Genomic DNA, 20,418 nt, shown 5'->3' with positions numbered 1-20,418 from the left:
CCAAAATGGCTACCCAAAAAATTACTTAAGAAACTTATTTTCTGATGAACCTTCCCATGATAATCTGAAAATTAATTACAAAGGTACAGTATCCTTACCATATGTTGGCAATACATCAAGAGAAATAGCCCAAGTATTAAAATTAAAAGTATTTAAATAACAGCTTACAAAGTTTGCTATTCCTCTAGTGACAGTGTTCCAAATTACAAACATCCTGGAGTATACAAGATTCCTTGTTCTTGCAGCAGGTGGTACGTAGGCTTAATTGGGAGAAGTTTTGAAATCTGTGTGTGTGTGGGGGGGGGGGGGGCTATACTTGATATTGAAAATAAGAGCAAATACATATCCTCACAGAAAGTCACATGATAATTTGTCAAGCTTAGAAGAAAATAATTTTGTCAGATTGTTTGGGGAGTCTTCTGAGGTTATTTGCTTATGAGGCACACTAAATAGATACCAAGGATTGATAGATGATGACATATAGAAGTCCATCACATACAGAGTTTACACAACAACAATATACCCAATGATGCACGTGATTAAACTATCAGGCTTTTTTTTTTTTTTTTTTTTTTTTTTTTTTTTTTTTTTTTTTTTTTTCTCTCTCTCCCCCTGTTTAAAGAAATAATGGCTGTTGGGAAATGTTCAAGGTTTTTGTTTATGTTAAATATTTTCCCAAAGATTCTGTCAGCCATATAAACAGTGAAACATGTCAAGGAAACTTTTTTTTTTTTAATTAAGAAAAGAAAAAGTTTACAGGTCAAACAAGTTGATATAAATTTACTCATAGTTAATCATATTAAAATGTATTGTATTTGCATTTGTGATCTTTTTTTTTTTTTTTGTGTGTGTATAAGTAAATAAATGTTATTAATTTTTATTCACTGAAGCTTACTTATCCAAGCTGGTGCAGATCTTAATGTTCAGGATAATGATGGTTGGACACCATTACATGCTGCAGCACACTGGGGACAAAAGGAATCTTGTGCAGTGCTAGCAGACAATTTGGCCAATATGGATATTCAAAACTGTGCAGTAAGTATATCAAATTGCTTAATTTCATTATTTCTAATTTTGAATATGTTCAGTAATTCAAACTGAAGTGAGGTATATGGCAATATGTTCTTTATTCCCCAAACTTTAGTAGAGGGATTGGTGTTAGTAGCTGATAATAATGAGATGCTAAGGTTTGAAAATACAGAGGACCAAGCCTATTTCATCATTCTAGCCCATTTCAACAATATTAATCAATTAATGGCAATCCAGATATCCTCCTCTCTCCAAGTTTTAGTTTGTTTTTAGGTGGGTTGTAAAATAAGTAGCTATTAGATTCTGTCTTTTGCTATATAACAGTTCATACTAGACAGAATCTAATGAAATTTCTTATTTGGATCGATTTCCATTAAAATTTGTTGCCATATCAATTCTAGTTAAATCCTGATTTTTTTCCTCAGTAAAATTAGGAGTGAAAAGATATAAATTAATTTTAAGCAAGAATTCTTGGGAATTTTAGCTTATTAAAATTTAATATTTTTTGTTAATTTTGTTTTCAAAAATGTATCATGATACCTCAGGTTGGTTTAACTTTATTATTGTTGTTATTATTTTTTTTTAAGTGGCAAAAGTAGACAAAAACTTTTCAGAAGAATACAAAATTATGTACATGCACCAAATATGACTCTCAATGCTATGATAATAGTGAACAGTACCTTTGCACAAGAATGATTTTCGATCTCTCTGTCAATAATATATGGGGAGAGAAAAAAATAATGGGGGGTGAAATCACACAAAAAATTATAAATTATAAAATTAGGAAAGATTGTTGATGGTTTGTTGTTTCTACTTTTACCAGTATGTTACTAATGCAATAATATGCTTTGAAATGCATTAATATTTATTGTAGTATATATAGTAATATATTATTGCAACTGCAGTTAGTTACACAAACAAAAAATATATAAAATTTGCTTGTAGAACTATTGAAAAATCATCTCTTTTAAACATCAGTAGTGTTTACAGAAGATAAATATGCAAACTAAAGTCAGCATGATATGGCACATGAAGTCTGCAAAGGATAAACCATTTTGCTATAACAAGCAGATATTTCAAGCTACTTATCAATCATTATTTGTGATTCATGAATTCAAATAATAAACAACATTGTATAAAAAATTAATAATTTCATATTGCCATCTTAAAATAACTGGATTATCTAATCATAATTGGAATACGTCTTGATCTAGATGATGGATTGCATCCAAAATTATATATTTCACCACATCTGTTAGCATTAGAGTATCAAATCAGCACAAGAATTGAAAAAGTTATCAGCAACTTTTTCATCTATCAAATGAAATTTTTATCAAAATAATTTCTTTCAGTAATGCTTTAAATATGCACCAGCTGGAGTTCGAAGTCAAGATGAATTTCTGACAAGAAAAGTTTCATAATTGCATTCTCTTAGTGTAACTATAGAATAGCACATATGCTAGAGTAAATAACTTTTTTTATTATGTATCATAATACATCATCAGTGAAATTATTGAACAACAGTAGGAATTGAATTTTTTAAAAAACAGTAATGCACATGTTTAAATTGAAATCCCTCTGTGTATACATGGATTAAACTAATGTGCTGAAATTGAAATTAATTAAATTAAAATATAACAGATAAATTTATTTAATACAATTGAGGACAATTTCCCAGACTTTTTGAGTAGTGAGACAGTCATTCCGATTAAGATTAGGGCTATGAAATAAGGCTTCGGCACTTTCTTTAAATAAACATTCATGTTTATGTATGGATCTGTATAGCAGCCTTACATTTTCCCATTTGATCCTGTGGTTAGCATTTTAAATTCCATGTTGTGCAAGGCAGATTTGTGAGATTTGATAAGATGGATGTGGTCTTGATGTTCAGAGATATATATGTTTATTTATAGATGTTCCTGTTTGTCCATAGTGAAATAAGTTACACAAACATAGTACTTCATATGGCAGTACTAAAATGATCATCAGACAACACTTGCTGCACCATGTTCTCAGTCATCTTACCTCTTTTTGCTCAAAACAGAATAAATTTTTTTTGCAAATGAATTTTTAGTAAAAAGTGCTGTTTTATTCCATTTTCATAATTTTTTTTTCTACTTGTAATATTAATAAAGTTACACAAACATAGTACTTAAGATTAGGGCTATGAAACCGTACAATGACAAAAATCCTCATTCAATATTGAAGTGATTCTGTTTTAGAGAATTTTATTTTTCAGTGAGCAGAAAACAGCCTAAATGTATTCATTTCGGCATTGTAATATAATCAGATCAATCCTTATTTTCATGTACTACTTAAGAAACTTAGAAAGTTTCTTCAGTAGTGAAAGCTAAGGCAATTCTCGTACCGAGGATTATATTCTCATAATCATGTATCTTTAATGTCTCTTATTTCTGTTTATTTTACATTGCCAAAATAAAATAATGAAGAATGAATGACGAAGACTTTTTGGATTGTCTTTGATAAAAAGAGAAAATAAAATTATGCTTTCTCTAAATATAATGTAATAACTATTTTTTTGTAATAATTATGCTGATGTTATTAATTATTGTTTGTTATTTCGAACTGCACTATTAGTTATATTCTGAAATTTTATTTATTTATCTCAGTGGTTCTCAAACTTTTTTGTCTGGTGGCACACTAAAATCAATAAATAAATTTCACGGCACCCCTAGTATTATTTGCTTTTTATAGAGAGTAAAGTACCGATTAATTGATTCTGAAAGACTCGCATATATAACCCATAAATAAATTGATATTACAGATACTAAAGATATGAAGGAAAGCGTCATCCATTAAAATCAAAATATATAATTGTTTTGTTTTTGATTTAATTATTTGTGGCAATTGAATATTTTGCTTTTTTCAAATAAACGATTCAAAATTTCGCAGCACTCAGTTTGAGAACCACTGATTTATCTTATTCTCTTTCATATGTCTACCTTACTTCTACTCATTTAAATCTTTCTGTTAAGTTCTCTTTATCATTTTCTATCTTAAGCCAATTAATTTAGTCCCGCTTGTAATCCTTTATACTACCTACAAATATTAGCGCTGTTAGTGAAAAGACCTCTAGAATAGGCAATTCACGGATCCAGTGTTAACTATTTCCCACGTGATATAATTCAGGGAAAATTTATTTCTTTTTTCGACTGTGCCACCCTGAATTAATGTTATGGCACAGGAAGAATAGTTATAACACTTATAGAATAGATCACTTTCTAAAATAATACTTTAAATAGTCAGTCATGGTAATTACTCTAATTTAAACAGACAGGTTCCATTTGTTTGTTAGACAGTGCATTGGTCAAAAATCAGGTGTTAGTTTTTAAACAAACAAAATATGTTTATTTTACTTTAAGCACAATACAATATTAAACAAATTCTCTCTAATTCCTGCTTTAAACTTAAAGTCGTAACCTTACAATGTAGACCTGCAATTCACAATGCTAAGAAAAACTTGCTTTACCAACTCTACACAATTTCTGGCTATTACAATCAATATCACTGGATAACATTCTTCTCAGTTGTAAAACTAACTAATTTTTAGCCTCAATTTCTTCTTATAGCGACTTAAACAACTAAATTTAACAAAGCTACGTTCAGCAGACATAAGATTCTTGTCCACAATCTCAACGTTAACATATTAAAATCTACCTACAAATTCGTAGAAACAAATACAGTCCTATCAGTGTGGATAGCTTCTGGCGATTCTGCTTTCTTCTGTCTTATATCCTAGCCTTTGCTGAACAGCTCTTGGTGGTCATCCTGGGGTAGTCCTCGTCTGGGATCTGCAGCATAGCTCACCATCAGTTTTTGGATCTACTGTCGACAGTGCACATCTGTTCGCACGTGTCGCATTCCACTACTGGAAATACATCTCTTTAGAATGACCTTCCTCTCCTGGGCTTTCTATTTCCACAAGACAAACAATATTTGAACTCCTAGAGCAGCCTCCAACCTAAACTTCCGAACAGCCAGCCTCTCAAACAGCTCTTTTATATGATTCAGAAACTCCTTGTTTTCAGTATCGGAGATCCTGAATCTTCCGTAAATAAATGACATTGATGTTTTGACCTTAAGAGCTGGTGGCAACAATCTACATCTGAACGACCTTCAATACTTTTGTTTACTTTCAAGTCGCCAACTAATCTAATCCCATTTAATCTCCTTAACTTAAAGAAATACTTTTAATATTCTGTTACATCAAACCAATATAATTCACAATTTTAACCTTTACAATATATTTTTTTATAATTTGTGAACAATTTCTATATCATTCTTTTTGTTAGTTAGCTTTACAAGCTTACAATCAGCACTTCTTTAAAATATAGTAAGTTACAATTCTTTCTTTCCTCATGGTTTGTGACCTCAGTAAAATCGATGCCGATAAATTGTTATATAAAATTTCACCACATCAAATTTTACAATAATAACTGTCATATTTTTAAGTATAAAGCCAAGATACTTCTTTTTGAAATAAAAAAGATACTCAAATGGAGGATGTTATGGATCCATCCATATTTATAACCAAATATAGAAAGAAACCTAAAAGTTTCAAAAATCCAGTAAATTCTTTCTAGAAAATTTTGAAAGCAAGAAAATTGTTCTTTGAGGGTGGTCTGAAAAGTTCTCCGCCTATCATTGAAAAAACATATAATTTCCGAATTATTTATATTTTTCAACATATTCTCCTTTAAGACTACTGCATTTATTCCAGCAATGGTCCAGTGCCATTATCCTGTCCCTGTAATGGTTCTCAGTAAGATCTGCAAAATAACCCTCTACAGTTGCAATCACCTCTTGATTTGAAGAAGAACGCTGGCCAGCGAGGAAGAGTTTTAGTTTTGGGAAGAGATAGAAGTCTGAGGGAGCCAGATCTGGAGAAAAGGGTGGATGTTGCAACAATTTATAGTGCAGATCTCTTAATTTTCCCATTGCCAAAACACCTTTGTGGGCAGGTGCATTGTTCTGATGAAAAATGATTTTTTTCTTCTGCAAACTGGGTCCTTTCTCACGAATTTTTTCATCTAGTCTGGTTAAAAGATCAGAATAATATTCCCCAGTTATTGTTTTACCCTTTTCAAGATAATTAATAAACAAAAGCATCCCAAAACATGATGCCATAACCTTTCCTGCTAATAAGAACCGACTTTGTCTTCTTTGGTGCTGAACAACCAGCTTCTGTCCACTGTTTTGACTGCTGTAATGGTGAATCCAAGTCTCATCCATAGTAATAAATCGATGCACAAAATCAGTTTTATTCTTGTTAAAACACTCTACGCACTGTTCAGAGATTTTCATGCAAGTGCTTTTTTGATTTACTGTGAGCAAGCGGGGCACCCATCTTGTGCAAAGCTTTTTCATTTGCAATTCTTTGTGCAAAATATATCCTACATATTCTTTTGAAATGCCTATTAGTCTCAGCTGTTTCATGCACTTTGACTCGCTGGTCATCCATACACTATTGTGCACTTGATCAATGATTTCTGGTGTTGTTACACTTTTTGGACATCCTTCACGTGGATCATCTTCAAGGCTGGTATGGCTGTGTTTAAACTTGGTAGCCCATTTCTTAATTATTAAAAACGAAGGAGAAGAGTGCTCGTAAACTTTTATGAACTTCGAATGAATTTCTTTTGCCGTTAAACTTTCTTTCACAAAGAATTTTATAACCCACAATACTCAGTTTTATCCATTTCAAGGGATACAGACAACCCTTTTGTTTCAGACAGCTGCATAAAACAAACTACTTGATAGAATGACTTGCAATTTCACATGGATGCTTATGACAGATGCCAACTTAGAAAAAAAAATCTTACTGATAGTGTTGCCATCTGTGGTCGAGGCCGACCCATGTATATTTCTTTATTTTATTTGTTTCCATACTTTGCTTTGAAATATGGATGTATCTATAATATCATGTATAGAAATATCTTATTTAAAACAAACTTTTTAGCTCTATAGTTTAATATTTTATTATGCACCCACTAAGAGATTACTTATGATAAATTTAACTTTTTTGCATAGTTGCAGCATTGAATGAGTTTTTTTGTCACTTAGTGAAGCCACCGATGAAAGTTTGGATGAGTTTAGTAATAATTTTGGGTCACTCTGAGTTTCTAGATAGGTAATTCATAATCCCTGCTGCTACCTCACATTTTTTGAAGTTTGGTGTTTCAAGATAGCGAAACTTTCTTTCCCATAAAGTCTCTCTAGCCTGAATACACAAGTTGTGGGCAGAGTTTGTGTTGTTTAAATAGTGCAAACCAAAGTAACTCAAATTCCTGTCTTGTTGTTCTCATAAGCTCACTGGTAAATTTTTGAAACTTCACATTCTTTCTAACATTTGGCTACAAAGTATAGATGAATCTCTAATATCCTTCATTTTGATATAATAAAACTATTATTTAATTTCATAGAGAACATTGTATTTAAAAAATTGCACTTATTTCTTCAGGTAACAAAGATATTAGTCGAACTTATTTTAAACTGTGAAATAGAGAAAATAAGTATGGATTTGATAATCAAAATGAATTCCTGCTAAATTATGATGAAGGAAAATGAAGTTTTTAGCATTTTGTAGTAGCATGTTTAGTTTCTTCATAAATATTTCTGACTTTTGAAAAAACTCTTTCAAGTAATATGCTGGTAGCTAGTGTCAGAAGATATTTCCTGCGAAATTGTACTGTGGAATAACATTATTCATAAGCCATGGAAACCTTTCTATTTGAATGGTCACTCCAGATAAGGGGAAGCTGTAAATATATGTCGGCTTCGCCATTGTAACATAATTTTTTTTTTATTTTACATGTTCTTAAATATTCTTAACATAAGAATATTTAAGAGGTTCTTAAATATTCTTATGTTTAAGAATATCAACTCTCAAACTATGCAATTTAGAAAAATTTATTTGTTTAATGACTGTGCCATTCTAAATTATATATATAGCTTGAGAATTTAAGTGTGGAATGTATGCAAGATCAAATTTAACACACACTCCTTTATAGCTAGTCGTGGCAATTCTTAATTAAACAGGCTTGCAGTTTCGCTTTTTTTTTTTTTTTGGAGACAGTGCATTGGCAAATAGATCAGACAAGATAGTTACACAAGCAAAGCATTTTATTTTAACCTAGTAAAATAGTACAATGCACAAACAAATAGGAGACATTAACTCTCTAAGGCCTATTATATACACAGTAGGCAAAATATGCAACTTGAACATTATACACACACTTAGTTACCCCTGTCACAATGCTTAGATATCTAAATTAGACATGTAGGTGCTTCTTATGTTACACTTAGCTAAACTTCGTTCACTACACACATATAGGTTAACATTCGTTTTCCCTTTCATTGCCGCAACTTATTAACTAACTAAATACTAACAATTTCCTTTAAGCACATATACAATTCTCAAGTGCAAGCTTTTAATACATTAACAAAGTAGTGCTTACTTACATTTACTTTTACAAACACAGCTCAATCAGTTTAAACAAACTTCAGCTAATTTAGCTTGGCGATTTGTCTTCTTCCTGGGTACTGGCTGTTGTCTGGATAGCCCTGGTGTTCTGCTATAGAAGTTTTCCATTCCAGTTTCATGACGAAAAATCAATCTTAGATTGATGTTTCGTCGGGAAACTGGAATGGAACTGCCGAAGTCACCGCAGTGCCTAATGGGTAACCATGCTCTCGCAGCATGTCCTTACATCCACAGAAAATTCATTGAAATTGCAGCCTCACTCTTTCCCCCACATATGTACCTAAAACCAAAATCTGGAGACAAAAAAAGAAAAAGAAAAGAACCCTGAGCCTAGAACCTTTTTATATTGTCACTAATCTTTTGTTCTAATGTAGTTTCCAGGATTACCCACAAGCACAATGATGTCATTTCGGCTCCCTGTGTTCTTGGGGGCATATTTCTATATTCGCATGACCTTGCAAACTTTTGTTCTTACTTCGTCATCGCTATAATCCAGTTTAATCCCTTACTTTCCATTTTACATATACTTCAATATATGTTAAATTATGTTTTTAACAGTAGAAGTGTAACATTCATTTTAATATACTATAGTTTCTAATTTATGTTCAGAAACCTCTGTAAAATCGATCTCGGAAATTTAATTAAAAAATTTATCGCGAGCTAGAGATTTTAGAAGGCTTTTTCATATTGGTTTTGTCTATTATCATGCATGTAATAGGACTTTTTTTGCTTTTGCCAGCTGAATACCGAATCTTTCTACCGATTCAGTTGAGGCTGAATATCTGAAAAACACTCCGAATACTGATCAAAACAAAATATTCAGCACATCCCTAGTAAGAATTGAAAATAAATATCAGGAAGGTGGCCAAATATTCTAGAAGCTATTGAAAAAGCTAAGGAATGGAGGAAAGTGCTGTAAAAGGAATCAAAGATGATAAAGACGACATGAAAACTGAAGATAATGATATTCTAGATGTCTGGAGTGATTACTTGTTTCATTTAGCAGTCTTTCGATAAACGTTTTTCTGTGGCTGCGTTGCATAATTCTGAAGGCCCAATTCTGGATGATTGGAAAGGAGCTCTCATAGTACTCATCAATAACAAGGGAAATAAAACTGATTGTGAGAATTGCAGAGGAATTCCCTACTGATAGTTCCTGGTAAGATTTATGCAAGCATACTTGAGAAAAGGTAAGAGAAATTGTGGAATGGAAGCTTGAAGAAGAAAACTGGATTTATGCCACATAGTGGTTGTCAAGGTAATATTTTCACTGCAAGACTGGTGAATTGAGTAGTAATGGAAATATAACAAGGATCTGTATTTTGTAGTTCTGAAAAAGGTATATAATAAGTTGACAAGAGCAAAGCTGTTCAAACCCTATATTTTGTAGCTCTGAAAAAGGTATATAATAAGTTGGCAAGAGCAAAGCTGTTCAAACCCTAAGTTATATGTTAAAATGAGACATTATATGGAGCAATACATAATCTTCCTCAGGGGCTCACATTGGTGAGTACAGGCATGGCAAACCCGAGATACCCAAGCTAGACCTGATCTTACTTCATACAATATGGGGGGTGACCCTTGCCTATCTACTAAAAAAGCAAGCTTAGTTGTCTTTAGGTGGAAGTCCCACCACTAGGATACCTATCATCATGCTAGTCACTTGACATAGGGAAACATATAATACTTTCAAGTCTCAACGAAATCCAAACCGGACAGAAAACATGGGAAACCACTGCAAACTGGAAAAAGAAAAATGTGGTGAAATATGCTACATGGAACATTAGAAGCATAGCACATAAAGAAGAAGAATTAGATAAAATTTTAAATGACGGAAATATAGAAATTGCAGTTCTTACAGAAACAAAAAAGAAACTTAAAGGAACAAAAGAAACAGCTAACTACAATGTCATATATAGTGGAGTGGACAAACAAATACATGCAAAATCTGTGTAATGATTTGGATCCATAAATCAATTGAAGCAAAAATAACTCATTATAGATACTGGAATGAAAGAACACTAGAAGTTTGACTAAAATTAAATAAAGAAAATTTAACAGTTGTTGGAGTGTATGCCCCTGAAGGAGGAAAAGAAGAAGAAAATGATTACTTTTACAAAAAGTTACAAGGAATATATGAAAAATTAAATAAAACAAACCATATAATTATAGCGGAAGATCTTAATGCCAGAATAGGAATGAAAAAAATTAACAATAATGTACAAAAATTTGGAGAACCAACAGTAAACAAAAATTGAAAGCGACTCATTGATTATACAATATATAATAATTTAAAAATAATGAATATATTTTACAAACAAAAATATCCATAAATATACATGGTCTGCAAGAGGACAAAAAAATCAATAATAGACTACTTTATAGCAAATGAAAAAGCAGAAAACCTCTTCCTAGACGTTAAAGTTAGAAGAAGGCTAGAAATTGACACAGATCACTATTTAGTACAGGCAAAACTTAGATTTCCACCAATCTGGATACAAAAAATACAAAAAAATAAACAAACTAGAGAAACAAAATCCAATTACAAAGTAAGACTACCAAATGATTCAAGTATAAGAAATTTATACCAACAGAGGATTAATAACTACTTAGAAAAAATACAAGAAAATGAAGCCATTGAGAAAGAATGGAATAATATAAAAGAAATTATTGCATCAGCAGCATTCTAGGAACCTAGAACATGCTTTCTAGGAACACACAAAAAATATCATAAGAATAAAAAATTACATATATGGGACAATGAAATAAAAACAATAATTGAAAATAAACAGCTGGCTTTTAAAAGATGGTTAAATAGCAAAAAACAAGAAGATGAAATTGAATATAAAAAAAGACAAACAATAGCCAAAAGAGAGACAGAAAGCTGGGAAAAAATTTGTATCATATCTAGAAAATGACATATACAAAATAAGACCCACTGCATACAAAATACTAAAACACATGAATGCAGATATAAAAGAAACTGCAAATATAAATTGTGAAATAGATGTAAAAAAATTTTTGGATTACTTTTCAGATCTTTGGACAGATAATATTGGCATCAAAAATAATTACACCAGAAACTTACAAAATACCTTAAATGATACGATAACAATTAAAGAATTAAAGGACAACCTAAATAAAATTAAAAAATGGCATATCAGCAGAAGATAGGATAAACTCCGAACTGTATAAATTTGCTGGAAAAAAATTTCATCAAAGATTACAAAAATTTTTAAATAAAATATATACAAATGGACAAATACCAATAGAATGGAATACAAGCATAGTAATAGCTATATTTAAAAAGGGGGATAAAACAAAACCTGCTAACTGCAGAGGTATTAGTTTATTGAATACATGCTACAAAATATATAGCAGAATACTTGATGAAAAACTAAAAATATACAGTGAAAAAATATTATTAGAATGTCAAAATGGATTTAAAAAAGGACGCTCTACAATGGATGCAGATTTCTGTTTAAAACTACTTATAGAAAAAAGAAGAGAATTTAATTTGGAAACTCATTTTTTTTGTTTATAGATTACGAAAAAGCATTTGACAAAGTAAAAAGATATATACTGTTTGATATATTACAAAGAATAAATATACCTAATATTTTACTACATGCAATATTGAATATATATAGAAAGATAATGAAATAAAAATAAATGAAAAGTTGTCTGAAAAACTATCTATAAACCAAGGAATAAGATATCGATGCCCTCTGTCTCCACCACTTTTCAATATTTACATTAATGAAATATTAATACAGTGGAACACCTTAAACAATCAAGGTATAAAAATTTCCCGGAATAACAAAATAAATACACTATTATTTGCAGATGATCAGGTAATAATATCAGATAAGGAAGACAATTTACAAAGAGCAATATATATAATTTAAACATTATAGTAGAACAGTTTGAATGAAAATTTTCATCGATAAAACTAAAACAATGGCATTTTGTGGACAAACTCCAGTTAGAAGCAAAATAGTTATTAATAATAAAATAATAGAACAGATAAGTACTTTCAGTTATCTTGGATGTGAAATATCATATGAAGGAGAAAAAGACATAAAATTAAAAACTTCAAAATTTTTACATATTATAGGCCTGATAAATGGAACACTCAACCCAAATATAGTACAAAAAGAAACATTCTTGAAAATATACAATACTTTAGCAGTGCCCACATTATTATATGGCAGTGAAATTTGGTCAGTCAACAAACAAGATAAAGAATAAAAACAAGTGAAATGAGATTTATGAGAACTGCAAAATACACATTATTAGATCAAAAAAGGAATGAAGACATCATAAAAGAACTAAAAACAAAATCAATAGAAGAAAAACTAAACAATTATAAACAAAAATGGATTCAACATGTAAACCGAATGCCAACACCCGACATCCAAAACAAATACTAAAATATAAGCCATTTGGAAAGAGAAGGCAGGGTAGACTTCAAAAAAGGATATTGGATGAATAATGAGACCTGAACAGACCAATGTAGTCTATACCCACAATTAGTGTTATGATGATGAATACATAATCTATGTTTGAGTTCTAAGTCAGCAGTTAGAATGTAATGTAGAAAGTACAAGGGAAGATGGTTTCATGTTAAATCATAAGTGCAACAAGAGTGCTGCTCATTATCTCCACTGTTATTCACCATCTATGCGGATCACATTATGAAGGAAAGTGTCAGTAAATCGGATATCAAAATTGGAGGTATTCATCTCAGCTCTCTACTTTATGCAGATGATGTTATACTGCTTAATAAAAATCCAGTACAAGTCTGCAGGATTCTCTAACTAAATTGAATAAATGCTGTAATGCATTTGGTATGAAAATGAACAATAAAAAGACAGACAATGAAAATACAAAAACATTGAAATCATCAATTGTATCCTGAATGGAGAACCTATAGACAAGTAAAACACATCAGTTATTTAGGCACAATTTTTAGTGATGATGGTAAATCATCATCATCATCAAATTCCTGCCATGTACCCTCAAGTGGTATACAGGAAATGATAGTACTATATGAAAAAAATTACATCATTACTAACTTCCTATCTACAATTTTCCTCCAAATCAGTCTGTTACTTGTAACTCCAACATTATCAGATCTTATATTTCTATCGTCTAAGGCACTTTGTACCGTATCAATCCACCTATATCTTGGTCTTCCTCTGGGTCGTTTTGCTGCCAACCTGGCAGAGAACACTTGTTTTGCTAATCGTTCTTCGCCCATTCTGTTTAAGTGACCATACCACCTGAGATTAGCTCTGCTAACACATTCCTGGATGCTGACAATGTCAAATTCTTTCCTAATATCCTAATTTTTAATACGATATTGCCATTGATGACTTCTGTTCACACTTATAATCTTTCTCAGGACTCTCATATCTGCAGTCTCTAGTCTTTGGTCAAATGTTTCACTTCTGACCCAGCTCTCAGATACATAAGTTAAAACTGGTTTGAACACTGTCTTGTATACAGCTAATTTAGTGTTCCGACTAATTTCTCTCTTATTCCATATGAAATTATTCAATTGACTTCCCACCATACCAGCTTTGCTGATTCTGTTGTCTATTTCTATACTTAATTTACCATCTTCACTAAAAATCGTGCCTAAGTAGCTGAAATGTTTTACTTGTTCCACAGGTTCTCTATTCGCAACACAGTTGACATTTTCAATGATTCTGCCTATTTTTATTGTCTTTGTCTTTTTATACTTCATACTATATCTATTACAACAGTTATTCAGTTTAGTCAGAGAATCCTGCAGACTTGTAGCAGATTTATTTAGAAGTATAACATCATCCACATAAAGCAAAGAGCTAAAATTAACATCTCCAATTTTGATATCTTTAATACCACTTTCCTTCATAATGTGATCCATATTTATAATGAATAACAGAGGGAATAATGTACATCCTTGTCTCACACCAGATTTAACATTAAACTATCTTCCTGTACTTCCTTTAATTCTAACTGCTGACTTACAACTCAAATAAAGACGAAGTATTGCTTGATATAATGCCCAATTAACACCATATAACTGTAGCGTATTGAATAGCTTCTCTCTTGGCACCTTATCATATGCCTTTTCCAAATCGACAAAACTTAAATACAGATCTTTGTTATATTCCCATGCTTTCTCGACTATTTGTTGAGAAAGCATGGGAATATAAAAAGAATACAAATATTCTTTTCAATATGAAATTCAATTTTATCCTGCTCAAGACTAAATAGTGATCACTTCCAATTTCAAATCCTCTGTACATGCTGGTGTCCTGCACCTGGGAGAAAACATCGCTATCAAACATTAACATAGTCAATGAGACCTTTCTTATTCCTTGCCTCTTCTCTCCATGTGAATTTGTGCACATTTTCATGTTGGAACATGGTGTTAGTAATAACCAGTCCATGTCCTGAGCAGAAATCCAACAAATATTTGCCATTATTATTAGCTTTGCTCTTTTCTCCAAATTTTCCCAAAATATTTTTGTATGTCTCACAATCATTTCCTACTCTACTATTTAGATCCCCAACAAGGACCAACTTTTCCTTTTTCATTGTGTCAGTTGCTTTTTCTAAACCCTCAAAAAATTCCTCCACTTCTACCTTAGTAGAACCTTCTGCGGGACCATAGGCACAAATAAGTCTCATTGTCCAGTTCTCCATTCTGATATTTGCCCACATCACTCTACTTGAGATTGCCTGCCATTCAAGAAGATTAGCCTCGTATTTTGTGTTGAATACTATGGCTACTCCTTCTTTTCCTTGATTGTCATTGCCTGAATATAACATTTTGTATTTATTGCTCAGAAAGATCTCACCAGTTTTGGTCTTTTTTTGTTTCAGTCACCCCTATTATGCCGATCTGGTACTTATCTAATTCCTCAGCTAACTCCATTTCTTTGCCATTCAGGTTTCTTATGTTGATAGTACTGATCTTTAACTCTGGTGATGTTGGGTTGTAGTGTGTTTTCAGATTTGTTCCAGTAGGCTGATTTTTCACTTTTCGCCCTGGTTCTCTGGTGAAAACAACTGGGGCCTTGTTTAACCAAATGACGCCCCAGCCGCCATGAAATTTTGTCATGTTGTAAAAAAATAAAATAAAATAAAATGAATTAAAAAAAAGATGGTAAATTCAGTATGGAAATAGACAACAGAATTATCAAAGTTAGAATGGTTGGAAACCAGTTGAATAATACTAAAATACTAAAGTAACTGTATATTGGAACAGTGTTCAAGCCAGGTTTAACATGGATCTGAGAGCTGGGTTAGAAATTAAACACTTGATCAAAGACTGGAGACCACAAATATGAGAGCTCTGTAAAAGATTAGGGGAATGAAGAGATGGCATTAAGAGTAGTATCATGTTAAAAATGAGGATATTACAAACGAACTTGACACTGTTAGCATTCAGGAATGTGTTAGCGAAGTTAATCTTTGGTGGTATGGTCACTTTAACAGAGTGGAAGAGGAAATGTTAGGAAAACAGATATTTGATGGCAAGAAAAAGTCCCTGAGGAAGACCAAGATCTAGGTGGATTGATTCATTAAGTGCCTTAGAAGGCTAAAATATAAGATCTGATAGTATTAGAGACTTGGCAGATAACAAATTAATTTGGAATAAAATTGTTGATAGGAAGTTAGTGATGATGTAACTTTTTCAAACAGTACTATTATGATATCCTGTATACCTTCTGTCAGGATATAACTTTTTATCTAGACAAATCTGAGATTAGCACTACTTGCACATCCTTAAATATTATGTATGTCTTAGTCTTTTCTGATTGCTTTGTAGTTCTTCAAGAACTACACTCTGTAGTCTAGTTCTTCCATTGATGTAATTTATTGATTTTCTTAATTTCAGTACTGTTATATGTTTTGTTTCTAATCTTCAGTCTGTGAACAACCATTATTTTCTAAGGCATCCCTGACATCTATTAGCTGAAATTCACTTTGCCATTGTTTGTTATTCTCTAACTCGGTGTCTTGGTCATATTTCTTATTCCTCATAAATTTATCCAGGTGGCTTCTGGCATAATAACCTTAGTAATGTATTGTTTATTTACATTTTGAATTTTCCATGTTCACTAAAAATTGCCCTTTAATAGCTAGTATTGTCACCTGTCATCAATAGTTGATGTTTTGTTTTCTCATTTCCTGGATTGCTAATTTCTTAACAAATTTATCACAGCACTTATTTAATTTGACTAGAGATACCAGAAGTATTTAAGGGATTAATATCTTATGTCTAGAGGAAAGAATGAAGAATAAAAGTTTAACTTATTTGAATATGAGGTTTCAGACCATTGTCCTTAACAGTGTGATGTGTTCCACATCATTTCATATAGATTTAGTTTTTAACTGCCAGTTTGAACATTTAGTAAAAGATGCATGTCACTCTGTATTGTTCCATTTACACCATACAGACATAGAATTTTTAATTGTTTATATTACAATATAAATATCTTTCAGCTTTATAAAAGCATAAAGTGCATAGACATGATTTGATACTTCAAATTTTTTAGGGACAAACATGTTTTGATGTTGCTGATCCTGACTTGGTTAAACTCTTAGAGGAATTGAAAAAGAAACAGGCTTCGGTAAGAAATGTTTTTATCATTTGATTATTGCTATTACAGAAACTTTAATTATTTGTATATTTATTGTAATATATGTAAACACGAAACAGTTTACTCCCATTTATGAATAACATTAATTATTATGATTACTTGGGCGCCTCCATGGAGTCCTAAGACTCATTATGGAAGACCCAAACTATCCACACAATATTATCATACCTCTCCTTGAAACCATTAACACACAAAGCACTCACAATTCAATCAGACAACCCACTCCATTCATTCACCACTCTCCAAGCAAAAAATCTAGTCCTCATACCCTTGCTAAATCACACTCTTACCCACCTTCCAGAGATGATCTCTAGCCAAGTGTTGAAACATTCCCCTGCATCGATCCTATAAAAGCCTTTAAGTAACTTAAATATTCTTATCATATCCCTGTATCCCCCCCCCCTTTTTTTTTTTTAATCAACCATCTTTTTCAATTCACAATCTATCCTTATGGGGAGCATTCCACAGACCACCCACCATCTTGGTCACTTGCCTCTGAATCCTCTTCTTCATCCCCAAGAAACCCAGGTGACCAGACCTGTGATCAGTAATCCAGATGTGGTTGTATCAAGGCTTTATACCACCCACAAATCCCTAGCTTCATCAATTACCTGGAGGCACAATTCCCAATGTATGGTACACAGCTTGTAATATTAATATCCCAAAATTCATAGCTTTACACTTTTCTACATTAAATTGACAACCATTATGTTTTGCCCATACTGTCAGCCTATTCAAGTCATCCTGCAAGCTCTCTAAATCATCTTGATTAACTTTTATCCTACTCAATTTTGCATCTCAGCAAACAACTGAAGATCTCCCTTCAAATTATTTTCTCTATCATTTATGTACAAATTAAACACTTATGGCCCAAGCATAGCGCTCTGGAACACACCGCTAGTCACCTGGATTCTGCTCCTCCATATTCTACTTTTTGGTATCTATTCATCAGCCACCCTTCTGTCGATCCCCATTTGTTGCAGTTTGGATAACAGAGTTCTATTTGGTATCCTGTCAAACACCTTTGCAAAATCTAGTAGTAGTATCGTGTAGCCATTCCATTTATCCAACTTAGTTATCACTGTTATAAAACGTTAGTTAATTACTAAGGCATGACCAAAGTCATGCTGCCCCTCATAGAGTATTATATTTTCATCCACCTATTCCTGAATTCTCCTTTTGACTAACTTTTCTAGTTCTTTTACCACCACTCTTGAGATATTAATTGGTATATAATTTGCTACCACAGACTTAGATCCTCCTTTATGCAAAAGGATTATTTTGTTCTCCTTCCACTCTCTTGGAACTTTGCCAGAGCAGATACTTAAATCAAACTGCATAGGCAAAGCACCACTAATTCCTCTGCACATTCTTGTAAAATGTGAGTCAATATCTGATCCAATCACACTGCTATATTTGTACTCAGATTGTGCAGCATGAATACCTCTAATTCATCAACCTCTTTCTTATATCAGTCCCTGTTATCTTTGTCACAATACACATACCGGCTACTGAATTAAAAATCTTAATGCATACATAAATAATAAATTATGCAATGTACAGGTAGCCCTCGTATAATGCGGTGCTCATGAGTGCGGTTTCAATATAACGCGGTCTACAAATTGTAGTATCCCTTGTTGACACGGTACTTATACAATGTGGTTTTGATATAAGACGGTCTACAAACCGTAGTAACCCTTTATCTTTTCATATATTTTTCAACACACGACTTAAAAATCAAATTTTATCTTCATTAAATTTGCGTCTACCTGTATCGTGCATGTAATTATAAGTAGTGAATTTATATTAGGGGAAATACCCTTTATCACACATGTATGTTTATTGTTTACCTTATAATGTGCTTATTGTTGAAAATTGTCTTGGTTTTCTGCCAGGAAAGCGCATTAAAATTTATAACTCTCGAGCTGAGCACTTTATTTTTTTGGTGAGTTACATACAATATGTAATGTTTTTTTTTATGTGAAAAATTTATTTTTATAGTAATGGCTACTTAGAGGGCTTTTGCGATATAGTTGAAAACGAAATTAGTGAGTTAATTGATGGGGAAACAGATTTAAATGAGAAGGAACTGGTACAATTAATATATGATGTTGAAATGAGGAAAGTTCTACCGAAGATTCTAATTGCAATGAATCCATTAAAGAATTCAGTTTAAAGAAATTAGCAGAAGAATTAACTTGGGAAGAAAGTTGTTTTATGGATAATGATCTCTCAATGGAATGCTCCGAAAAATTCACGAGACAATTGGATATTTGTTTAGCTCTGTATTATGAACTTAATAAAAAAATTGCAACATAGTGGTAAGCAAGGTCTTATTACTGACTTCTTGATAACTAAACCAGCCAAAGTATGCAATGAGAATTATACAAATGATGTCCAATAAATTTCAAGTGATGACGACTTCCGGCCACTCGTAAATAAAGAACATCTACGAAATGTTAGTTTTGAAGAGAGTGATGATGATTGAAATATTTTATTTTGCCTGAAACATTTATGCAATGAAGTTTATATACAGTTATAATTTTTTATTTTATACTATGTATTTATTTGATAGTTTATATGTTTTCTTAGTCCCCATGGGGTTTGCGACTTGCAGGCACGGGCATGGCTAACCCCGGGGTCCCAGAGCTAAGTATGATCTATTTCAAAGCTTTTGGTCTTACTTTTCTCTAACTCTTCTACCCTCATACTAACATTCTTCCTAATGAGGATTGTTTACTGAAAACTTTCTGTCTCTTTTCTTGCTTTCTAACCTCAGGAGGAGGTCCTCCATTCTCCCTGAAGCTATTAGAGTACTCGAGAGCTAGGGATGTTTCCTCCTCTTTCAACTATATGGCTCTCTCCAAAATTTCAGAATGATCTCTGATGGATTACTAAACTCATCATTCCCAATCTGCATCACTTCAGGACAGGATACTCAGTGATGGCCTCACTCAGGAACAGGTAAAGGCCTGCTACCAAGCAGAACTGCTTTACTCTACAGTAAGTAAAGCAAGTAACCCCAAAGACAAACATTAGTAAATGTCATCACTGGAAGCCAGACCCAGAAGAGATACAGGTTTGTTGTAATGAAGTCATCATATTTCTCATATACAAGTAATTCATGTGTAGAGGCTTAAGTGCTGTGAGAACATCATGTTGGAGGCTTAATGGATTTTTTACAACACTCAAAAAGGATTAAAATAGAATTTAATACTTCCT

General features: G+C 32.2%; 1 protein-coding gene across 2 annotated transcripts in view; it reads left to right on the top strand.

The window, feature by feature from the left end:
* The window catches only part of LOC150097869 (uncharacterized), a 622,248-nt gene that overhangs the window by 207,020 nt on the left and 394,810 nt on the right, over positions 1-20,418 (top strand). For both annotated transcript variants that reach the window (XM_090405962.1, XM_090405961.1), the window contains exons 5-6: positions 891-1,035; positions 17,092-17,166. In XM_090405962.1, coding sequence (XP_090262088.1) covers positions 891-1,035; positions 17,092-17,166 — 220 coding nt within the window. The remainder of the gene's footprint in view (positions 1-890; positions 1,036-17,091; positions 17,167-20,418) is intronic.

Source organism: Typopeltis vanoorti, chromosome 16 (assembly GCF_054136105.1).
Source record: "Typopeltis vanoorti isolate ZY-2024b chromosome 16, IOZ_Tvanoo_1.0, whole genome shotgun sequence".
NCBI classification, from domain to species: Eukaryota; Metazoa; Arthropoda; class Arachnida; order Uropygi; family Thelyphonidae; genus Typopeltis; species Typopeltis vanoorti.
Note: the sequence above shows the minus strand (reverse complement) of the source record. Positions and strands in the feature narration are given on the sequence as shown.